General features: G+C 31.7%; 1 protein-coding gene across 1 annotated transcript; it reads left to right on the top strand.

Annotated features, from left to right (window-relative positions):
- The first annotated feature begins 847 nt into the window (after nt 1–847).
- On the top strand, nt 848–1,345 carry LOC126882715 (uncharacterized). The gene has a single exon (XM_050647698.1). It carries the CDS (start codon nt 848–850, stop codon nt 1,343–1,345), a length of 498 nt encoding a protein of 165 aa, XP_050503655.1.
- The last annotated feature ends 11,108 nt before the right edge of the window (nt 1,346–12,453 follow it).

Below are 12,453 nucleotides of genomic sequence, written 5' to 3' on the forward strand. Positions count from 1 at the left end.
ATTACATGAAGATGATCGCAGTATACGTTATATTGCAAATCATTTGAATATTGACAAAAGTACCGTCCACGATGCTCTTACGAAGTATCGTCAGGCTGAAAAATATACTAGAAGACCAGGATCAGGCAAAAAAAGGTGCAGAGTTTAGCCTGATGAACGTTTGTTAAGATTTCCGCATTACGGATCCACTCTTTAACATCAAAATGTTCTGGCTAGTCGTTTTTTAGAAGTTCGAGGAACTCATACTTCTATAAGAACTGTAAAAAGAGTACTACGTGAAAGTGCAGGACCTTCTCAAAAGCCAGTAGGATGACGTTCCCATAAGCTCATCCGGTAACCGGTGAATGGTTCGAATGCAATTGCTTGAAATCAATTGCTCGAATTCAATTGCTCGAAAATCAATTGCTCGACATGAAAATAGCTCGAAATACAAATTGGTCGAATAAAAAAGAAAATTATATATCTTAAATATTTATTCACAATAATACAAAATATAGACATAAGAAAGATTCTTGAAATAGGACAACTTATGTGATATTCCACGTATATAATCGTATATTAATTTATACTGAGAAAGTATTTATTACAAATCTAAAATATCTTTGAACTTTTAAAATAATAAGAAAAATAACCGTTTTCATTTTCTCTCATTATTATAATTAGAGATTATAATAATTTCCAGGTATTACGGAAAGAATTAAAATCGCTATCACCCATTAACATGTTAAATATCAATGTTTCCTTATTGGGTATATATTTGGTTTCTCGTTTTGATTTTATTCATTGTATTTTTTGTGTTAGTGGTGATAAGTTGTTTTCATTTTTAAATATACTTTGTTAAGTAGACATGGAGTACGTGTTAAGTGAGAAAGACAAACCAAAATTTTGTTATAACAATTTCCTGTTCATCGAAGATCGAAGTGTCGACACAAAAGTATATTGGAAGTGCGATATGAGTCGAAAATATAAGTGCCGCGCTCGTGTAATAACCGTGGATGGACAAGTGTTTTCATCTAATAACGACCACAACCACAATGCCGACGCTGCAAGATTAGAAGCAACAAAGGTTATGCAGAGAATAAGAGAAGATGCAGAAAACACGAGGGATTCTCCGCAATACATTCTGTCTCAAGCTTCTACAAACTTAGGAGAAGCGGTTGCAGCCAAATTACCTTGCGTTGGAAATATAAAGCGAACCATTAGGAAAGTAAGAGAAAAAAAGAAGTTGCACCAGCCAATCCAAGCAGAAGAGAGGATCTTATTTTACCAAATGAATTTAAAACGAGTTAGGCTGGAGAAACTTTTCTTTTGTTTGACTCAGGACCTATACCTGATAGAATTCTGATTTTTTTACACTCGGCGCAACATTATTCTATTGGCACAGTCCCAACATTGGTATGCAGACAGCACTTTCAAAGTAGTTCCAACGCTCTTTGAACAACTTTATACAATTCATGGACTAAAGGACAATGTGTCCGTTCCTCTGGTATTCGCTCTTATGCCGAATAAGACAGAACAGGCTTATATTACATTATTAAAGAAATAAAAAAAATTTTGCCTGCTGATGCAACACCAAGTACTATCATGACTGATTTTGAATTGGCGATGATAAATTCTGTACAACAAGAGTTACCAGATACTGTACATAGGGGAAGAATTTTATCATTTTTGTCAATGCATCTTTCGCCATATCCATATTAACGGTTTACAAAGGAAATATGAGCAGAATCCACAGAGAGCTTTAACTTTAAAAGTGCTTCCAGCCTTGGCATTTGTTCCTACAAATGACGTGGTTAATGCTTTTGATCATCTCTGCGACTAGAACATTTTCTCACCAGAGTTTCAGGCTGTCCTGGATTATTTCGAAGATACCTGGATTGGCCGGCCACAACGCAGAGGACATCAATGATGTCAACCACTTTTTGCCCATGCGATGTAGAATTGTTACGATGGAGTACGGGGTGGGCTTCCTAAAACAAATAATTTTATCGAAGGTTGGCATCGCGGATTTCAAATGCAAATAAGTGCGGACCATCTAAGCATTTGGAAATTTATTTCCGTCCTAAAACGTGAACAAAGTTTAATACCTGGTTGCACCAACAAATCTCAAGCTTTAGACGTGCCTGAGGCTTATATAAAATTGCAAATCCTTAAAGTATAAGCTGAGCTGGACTAAGGTGGAGCTTAAGATCTATTGGTGCAGTGCATTAATGAACTAAAAATTGAAAAGTACATAAGTGTCGAACAACTACAAGTGTGTCATAGGAGATATAGAGACACTGCTGATAGGTTATTGCGTTTAATTAACAATTATGAACCACAAATCTGATTATAGACGTGGAATTTCACATAATTTATTATATTAAAAGTGTCTTTCTTATGTAAGTACCTCCATATTCTTATTTTGCATTGTTGTGAATACATTTTTTAGATATTCTATTTTTTATGTAATTCTCTTTTTTATTCGACCAATTTGTGTTTCGAGCAATTGATTTTCGAGCAATTGATTTCGAGCAATTGATTTCGAGCAATTGATTTTAAACAATCGATTTCGAGCAATTACGTTTGAACAATTGACCTAGAACCAGCTTATCGAGTTAAAAGGATATGATTTACGAATGATCTCAGAGACAGGACTGTTCAGCAATGGAGTAATGAGTTCTGGTTTTTTATTACTATCTCCAGACGAACGCAATCGTGTATGGGGAAGACTCGGAGAATCATTTGCACCTTGCTGTATTTCACCCAGAACGCCGTTTGGTGGCGGAAGTATTATGGTATGGGCTGGTATTTCTTTCAACATACGCACCGAATTAATTTTATCAAACATTGGACTCTAATTGCAGACATATACATACGACAGTGTCTGGAGGACAATGTTGTCGCTCTCGTTGGGGATAATTTCTTATTTATGCAGGATAATGCACGTCCACATATTACGTGAATTGCCGTGGGCTACCCAAATACTACCGGAATTTTCATTTTGGATTGACCCGCTGGTAGTCCTGACATGAATTAATTAGAAAATTTATGGAATATTTTAGAGAATAAGATTAAAAAGAGACAACTACCGCCATAAACGATTCAAGAGCTAAAAATAGCGTTGAATGAAGAATGAGAACATCTACCGCAGGAACAGATTCAACGACTTATTGTAAGTATGCCTAGGAGTATTGCAAGTAAGCGCAGATGTAGGGGAGGCAGTACCTGATACTAAACCTAAAAATTAGCAAACTGTGAGCCATTAATATTTTATCTTTTCTTTTGTTTGATTTTTCGAAAAAATGTTATTTTTTTTTGCATGATTATCATTACTTTTTAGTGTGTTGTTTAAATGATTTTTCGGTCAGGAGCTTAATTTCGCTAACCTAATAATGTTCTGTTTACTATTACCAAGACAATCTACCCCACCATTACAACCCCAGAATTCAATTCACCATTTTTTGTCTTCGTCTATATATCTGTATACATTAAACATGTATTTCACGCGCGAGGAAAAACTCGGGAGAAGTTATTGTATTTGTATGGATAAAACGTTGCTTAGCAATTAGAAATACTTATTTATTGATTAGTCAGTTCGAGTTTATGCAAATTATTCGTATCGATTTTCATTCTAGCGATAGTTTAATTGTTTTTCTTTTACGTGGCTCTTGCCGTTTATCGCTAAAGTCATCTATGGACTCGTGCTGATGTCGAGAGGTACGTTGAACTTAAGAATATACAAAAACGATTTATAGTTATAGACTTTGAGTCGTTAATGTATGCAAGATCAATTAAGGAGCTGAAAGGTAACACAGAAAATGCATTTTTTAAATAAAATTTATGAACCTCATGACCCAGCAGGAAAGAGGTTTTGGAATAAAATGAAGTACACTAAAGTAAATTATCAGCGATATGCTAACAAATAATTCTGATGGCTTATACAAAATACTTAAAAATGAGCAATAATATATGGTTGAATGCTCATATACAGGGTGTTTATTTGGGAAAGTAACATACGGTAACTGTAGAAAGAATACACTTAGGCGGTCTCAAAATTACCATAATTAATGGGTCTTACTTCATTAATAACAAAGATATAGAGGGTGTTTTATCTATTTTGCCATTTTCTTATTTGGTTATTGGTTTAAGAGAGTGAGAATAAATTGAAAATAATGCGACAGTTTTTCGAAAATTTGTTTTCTGGCAATAGACACGAGAGCCCGCAGGGCTCGTAGGCTATTGATTATATTCAAAATAAGATAGCTAAAAGGAACTACAACGTAAACGGAGTTTTATTATTTTATATGGTCAACGGACATCTATGTATGAAAAAACCGCGGAGTGCTACCATTTAAAGGGGTGCGTTTTTGAGAAATGGGTGAATCAGTCCCTGGGCACAGGTTACATTAAGGTGAGTTCTATGCACTTTTGGTACACACATATCTACATAAAAATTGTTCCTGGTTAAATTTTCTATCTAAATATCACTTTTTAAAGTCAATGACACTTTTTTTTAGAAAAATATATTCAAAAGAAAAAGTACAAAGAAACCCAAAAGAAAGAAATTTTGTTTTCTGTCCCATAACTTTTGTCCACGAGGATATAGGTATAGATATTGCTTCACAGAAAAAAAACCTACATATTTTTTCTTTAAAATGTTGTTTAGTAGAGGTAATTAGGATTTATATTTTACGAAATATGATTTTTCAAAGTTCGCCACTCACAGCAATTTTGGGCAATTTTCCTTGTTATTTCGCAAATATTGTTCTGTAACTTTTTTCTACGTAACTTTAGGTATATGCAATGAAACACGTAATAGGAATAGAAATCAATTACCTTTAAAATGGTCTACTGTATAACGTTGTACGACTTTTTTTAAAGAGATTATGGTTTTTCAAGGTTTTATAGATTTAACGATTTTTTATAATATTATATAAAAATAAAATATTATTATTATATAATATATTATATATTATTATATAATACCTAATATAAAAATATTATTTCTTACATTTTTTACGATTATTTTTGAATAAGATATTATTTTTCAAAATGTAATAAGTACTTGCAACGATTTTTGATTTTAGGATTATTTTTTAAATATCTCACTATAACTTTTTTTTTCTTTACATGAATATACTATAATATAATATATTATATTGCTCAATAAAGAGGGCTTACTTTCTCTTCTTTAAAATGGAATATATATTCTTCTTTACATTTAAATAATGGAAACCGAGTGAGTCTTTGATATTATTTTACCTGTATTATTTAAAATTATTTCTTTTACAAAAATTACAAAAACATTAGTCTTAGAAAACATCATTTTAGTTAAAATTATTTAAACGTTGACATTTAAAAATTTTTCAAAATCAAAGTCCATCTCTTCGTTAGCATTAGCTTCAATATCTTCCTCTGACACCTCAGTTGTCTTAGAGTTCCCACAATTAGTACCCATGCACATGCACCCTTTGCAGAATATTGAACAACTAATTCCTATCTTCCTACAACCGCAGTTTTTTGTACATCCTTTGGTACATTTACATGCTATTTTTTTAAAGCAAAGCTTGTGGTGTAGGAGCTTTGACAGTAAATATTGGAACTAATCCATATTTTAAAGTTTTCCCGGTCGAGTCAAGTCGATCCAAAGTATTACCTATAAAAAATAAGATTCAGTTATAATACACAATCACATGAAAAAGTTATAATGAGGAATTTAAAAAATAATCCTAAAATCAAAAATCGTTATTACATTTTGAAAAAGCATATCTTATTCAAAAATAATCCTATAATTTTTTGTAATACACCATTTTAAAGTAAACAGAAGAATATTTCGTTTTTATTATATAATATGTACCCAAATGTAGAAAAAAAAAGTTACAATGGGAAATTTAAAAAATAATCGTAAAAAATATAAAAACTCGTTAAAAGTATAAAATCTTCAAAAAGATAACCTCTTTAAAAGAAGTCATACAACATTATACAGTAGAACATTTGAAAGGTAATTGATTTCTATTCCTCTTACATATACCATTGCATATGCCTATAGTTACGTAGAAAAAATTGCAGAACAATATTTGCGAAATAACAAGGAAAATTGCCCAAAATTGCTGTGAGTGGCGAACTTTTAAAAATCGTATTTCGAAAACTGTAAATCCTAATGACCACTACCAAACATCATTTTAAAGAGAAAATATGTAAGTTTTTTTTCTGTGAAGCAATGTCTATACCTATATCCCCGTGGACAAAAGTTATGGGACAAAAAACAAAATTTCTTTCTTTTGGGTTTCTTTGTGATTTTTGTTTTGAATTTTTTTTTTAATAAAAAAAAGTATCTTTGACTTTAAAAAGTGATATTTAGATAGGAAATTTAACCAGGAACAATTTGTATGAAGACGTGTTTGTACCAAAAGTGGTTAGAACTCACCCTAATGTAACCTGTGCCCAGGGACTAATTCACCCATTTCTCAAAAACGCACCCCTTTAAATGGTAGCACTCCGCGGTTTTTTCATATATAGAGATTCATTAACCATATGAAATAATAAAACCCCGTTAACGTTGTAGTTCTTTTCTATAGTACATAATCAATAGCCTATCGAGTGGCTATTGCCCAATGACAACCAAATTTGAGTAAAAATGAAGCATTATTTTCTTATTTATTCTTACTGTCGTGTGATATTCATAAGATTATTTTTTTAATACGTATATTATGGATATTTTCTTAAATGTGACAGTTGTGAAAACTAGGAAACTGGTTGCCATTAAACAGAAACAATCTACTTAAAAAAATTCTAACGGGAATTCTCTACAGTAGATAATTCTCAGTATAATTTTAATCTGATTGGACAGAATTAAATACGTGATCAAATATCTTACTATACGATTGGAAGTTAAAATCATCAAAAAATAATCGGCAAAATTATTTTTCTGGTAAAATTTTGAAATTGAATTCTGAAATTATGTGAATTGCGAGAGTTCGAAATAAGAAAATTAAAATTTGACTTAATTTTAATTACATAATACCATTATTTAATCTAAATTGGAAAAATGTTAACATTTCAGTGTTTTTTTCTGTTATGGCGACAAATAATTCATAACAAATATTCACTCTTAAATATAATCAATGAATAAATAATAAAGACTAAATAATAAAGATAATAAAAAGACAAAAATTACGTAACTTTAATCAAACAACGATCTTAAAAATAAAAAATAGAAAAATTTTTCAAGAAAATTAATTATTAAAACTATAGTAATTGTTATAATTGTCTTGGTCTTGGTCTTAGTCTTGCGAAAACGCAAGAACAAGACCAAGACTGCAAGACCAAGACTGATTTTGGACAACAGTAATTCCTCTAATAGAGCCACATTGAGTTGACATAATGTAAAAGGAGCAGGTATCCGGATTCGACTACGTCTACTAAGCCTGTCCCAAACCAGCTCGATGGAATTTAACTCGGGACTGTGAGCTGGCCATGCCATATGGGTAATATCAACTTCATTTAAGTATTCTCTGACAATGCTAACTTGCATTTTAATGCATCAGTATGAAGTTTTCTCCAATAAATGGTGTATATGAGAGAACATCATATTGCAGTATCTCATTTATGTACCCATTAACAGTCAGAGATTCCCTAGGAACAACGTACAATTGTGTACGCACCCCAAAAGACATACCAGTACACATCATAACTGAACCCCCATGAAGATTTACATCAGATCTAAAGTGCACTCTACATATCGTTCAGTATCTCTTCTACAGGCTCTTCCGCAACTGCCCAAGGAACGTAGACATCATCGGTAAATATTGCATTTCTCCAATCGTCTGTACTCCAATCGCAATGCTTCCTAGCGAAAAGTAATCTAACTACATGATGTTTCTGGAAAGTTCGAGTTCTGTAGTGGGTCTTCAAACATTTAGATTAGCCTCATTTAAACATCTTCTAACGGTTTGTTTAGTAACATTTGCGTTCCTGAGAAGTTGAAGACTGTTTCCAACCTCTATAGCAGATGAAGGACAATTTCTTAGTACTGAAGACACTATAGGTTCGTTCCTAGACGACACATTTGTACGATCCCTTGAACCGTCACGAAATCGATTGGACTGTTTTAATGCGCAGAATCGCCCTTGAACGGTTTTATTTCGATCTCGATCCGATTACCGGTACGTAACCCTCTTGGAACGTTTTTGTGGTAGTTTGCTAGATAGATGGTTAGAAATTATCATTTCTAACATGTTCATTAAACATCACTTCAACTTCAAAATCTTCCTCAGAATCGATACTTGACATAAAATTGTTGTCTTCTATGAAAAAAAAAAGAAGAAATTTTCCGTATTTTTAAGATTAATGTGAAAAAAAAAGAATTAATAATTATTTTAATGAAAATAAAGATTCACAGGTATTAATAGCGTGGATTATTCTATTATTGAATCATCAGCTGATCTGATAGCAGTGACCAGTAAAAATGAAAACAATCTTAACTGCGCAAGTCAGTATAAATAATTTCTGCTTGAAGATTTGTATCAAAAGGACCGTTCAGTTACCGATTCCGAAACGGTACATGGATCGCTTGGAACAACACAGTGTACGATACGAACCATCGTTCATGTCCGCTTGGAACGCATTTTTTATAATGCGCATGACGAGGGTAGTACGAAGGACGGTTTTCATGTTACTGGGAACGCGCCTTATAAAACGGTCGTCCCCGTGAGTAGGTCTTCTCTGGAGACCTATTCTAGGACGTCGAGTATAAGCTCCTGTATCTATAAAACGAGCAAGACACGTTATACTTTACTGCGGGAAACTCCGTATCTATTAGCTAGGTAAACTTGACATCCTCCATCCTGAATAAAAGCAACAATAGATTCAACATTCTCTGCACTCAAAGATTTCCGCATATTCAAATTGCCTAGAATTGAAACAAGCACAATAATACACAATGCACAATAGCTAAACACTTTTGATATCAATAAAAAGAAATATGTCATATTAAATACTTTTTCTTCAAAATGGAAATTTATACTAGACTGGCGTAACATACTTTCGTCAAATTGATCCATTGTCCATCATTAATTGTTTTAAATTAAATGTTTTAAATCACCCTTTTTAACTGAATTACTACTAGGCCAATCAAGTTAGGTTTTTACTTAAGGGAGGGGTATGGTTTGAAATATTTAATTTTTTTTTATTATTTCAAATAAAAGTGCATACTTTCAAGAATACTCTCTGAAAATTTCAAAATAATTGGAGTAATCAGCACGCTTGAGCGTAGTGAGAAACGTTAAACAACTGTTCGCCTTCTCTTTTGTAGATTACTCCGCAATTCAAAAAACATATTCCAATGTTCATCACTTTACGATTTGGCAGACAAATAAGAATATGAAGATGCAGTTGTCAAAACTTTAAACGCATTTTTCTCAAAACTGCTTTTTCAAATGCGGTGGACATTGTAACTGAAAAACTACTTGACCAATCTACCTGAAATTTTGCATAGATTTTCTTTAGACATTTGGCGAGGTAACAACGTCGAGATATTTTTCGTTTTGTGCTTAGTTTTTGTTCAGCAATATTAAATCTGTTGGTTTTCACAAAATTTTTATCAAAAATTTCGTATTTTTGACTTCTGAGTGATACCAAAAATTCAAAAATCAGTAAAAATAAGAAAACTCGACGTTGTTACCTCGTAAAACTCATAAGCTAATTAAATCTTTTTGAATTTTTTGTTTCGTATGATCCAGTGATGAGTTCTGATGTCCACCGCAAAATCCATTTTTTTGTGAGCCACCTGTCAAAATTTGTCGCCAATGGCTTATTTTTCAATATTTTGGATTAAATTTTTTCTTAAATATTCTTTGAATTGTACTTAATATATTTATTTAATTTAAAAATAAAATAATTCTACCGTAGCGTCGAAAAAAATTCACAAAAATGTGCTTGATATGTTGATTTCAAACCATACCCTCTCCTTAACATAACTGAAAGGACAGGTTTTGACAGTTGAAATGTGTAATATGACATATTACAAAAGACTACCATCTTGAGATTCATCAATTTTTTAGTGGAACAATTTTTAAATAAACAATTAAAACGTCAAACTTAGTTTTTTACTCATAACTTAAAAACTTGTTTGTTTAGAGATTTGACGTCCACAGGTAACATTTTTAGAAAAAAAAAAAGATACATCGAATGAGATACGCTAAATGAAAATCGGTTAATAAACAAAAAAGTTATTACAAAATGGACGACAAAATCGCCGTTTTTGAATATTGTTGATAACAATTTTATTGTTTATTAAAATTTGTTTAAATATACTTAAACTTGAAGGTATTATGGTGTTTGAATGGTGTGCAAAAAATAGTCTAGATCTGTTAAATAGTTTTTGTGAAATTGAATTTCTATGAGCAAAAACTAGATTTGTTCCACTAAAAAATTGATGAATAAGAAGATGGCAGTTTTTTGTAATATGTCATACTACACATTGAAACTGCCAAAACCTGTCTTTTCAGTTATGTCGAAAAAAGGCTTATTTTTTACTAACTTTATTGATCTATACATATTATTTATTATTTCCTGATAAATCAATAAGAATATACATTTATAAACTTGTGTATAATACGAAAAGAAGACTTTATTGCTTTATGCCAAATATTAATAAGATATTTAATGTTCCCCGACAGGTAACTGATCTCCATCAGATATTGAAATTACAGCTCATAGCCCCACTATCTGCGTATACATATCTGTGCTCCCCCTCGTCGTTTTTGTATTATTAAACACATAATTTAAAATTTTATCGAATTCCGAGGCTATATAATGTTCTTTTTCCCTGCCACATTCAATACGTCTTTTACCTTATTGGTATTTTCCTATTTTCGCATATTTATGAATCGAACCGCGCAGTATTTTGTATACTTGAACAGAGCCGTCTTCAGAAATTTTACAATAGACTTCCTCTCACAATTCAGTTAATTGTGGAGACATATTAGAACCTACTTAAAAATAACTAAAACGTTATTAAAAAATTATATACAAGAGGCATATTATATACGAGTAATAGACCCTTTCGGGCTACATTACAGAATGTTTACAGAATGTTTACAGAATGACAATTTCATCAGTTCCGATTACAAGGTATACATGGTTAACCCTTAAACGTCCAACCTTTTGTAGGTTCCATGTACGCCCAAGGCTGGGTAAAAAATGTCCACACTCAACGAAAAAGGTACGTAATATTAATAAAAACAAAACAAAACGTAATACTTAAAATTTGTCCAATTCTTGGTTTTATTGGAACAACAAAGCGATGTTCATCAATTCATTATTTTCGTTAGTTGAGACAATGTATTACGTTTATTGAATGGATGAACATTCATTATGTATACCATAATATCACTTTATTGATATTACCAACTCTGTTCACTGAGTCAACGAACACTATTCATTGAAACAACAACGTCGTTAATTGACCGACGAAGACTATTCGTTGTGTCAATAACAGTGTTATTTCTCCTAACGTATTTCGTTTATTTCTACAATTATTTCCGTTTATCCTTACAATTAATTCCGATCATTCGCACAATAAATACGGTTATTCTTACAAGCAATTCTATTCATTATTACAATCAGTTTCGTTCATTCCTACTATGAACGTATTTTATATTAACTACTGAATGCATTAGTCCAATGTATGATATTGATTAATAATAATTTTTTAAATCCCCCTTTTTTGTCCTAAACCTAATGGACTTTACACTGTGTGTGAAATCATAATATTATGATTTCATTCACTTATACAGTGCGCTGGAATGTTACACTCCCCCTCCTTATTAACTTATTTATTTTTAGCACACAAGCAAAACGCTCGGAAAGGTCGATTTTTAAAATAATCAAAGTATATTAAAACATCAATGTTTCGAAATTTACACTATTCCTCTTCAGGTGACAGGCATAACTTTGATTTTTTTAAATAGGAAAGTACATCATGTGACAGCTCATTTAAAATTATTTGAAATAGTGATTCCAAAAATGTATATCACTTTAATCCTTTTTGAGAGCGCAGGTGCAAATTTTTGATCGAATTCTTTTTAAACGCATTCATTTTGTTTGGAATCCTGAGAAAACTAATAAGTATTTTTGAAAAATTTAAACGCAGAATAAAAGATTACATTATTACCGAGGGCTGAAAGTCCCTTAGAATAAACAAAAAGTTTCTTTTGAATGGTATATTTGAAATTAAAAATCATACTTAATTTTTTATTTTTCACCTATGTGACTTATTAAAATAATCATTATAGAAGTTCTCAGGGACTTCAGACCGTCGATAATACTGTAATATTTTATTCTGCGTTTAAGTTTTCAAAAATACTAATTAGTTTTCTCAGGATTCGAAAAAAATTTAAAAAGAACTCGACCGAAATTTCACCATAATGGACATACGAAAACTTCCTTCTACTACGGACTACACTTGGA

This window comes from Diabrotica virgifera, chromosome 3 (assembly GCF_917563875.1).
Source record: "Diabrotica virgifera virgifera chromosome 3, PGI_DIABVI_V3a".
In the NCBI taxonomy this organism is placed as follows: domain Eukaryota; kingdom Metazoa; phylum Arthropoda; class Insecta; order Coleoptera; family Chrysomelidae; genus Diabrotica; species Diabrotica virgifera.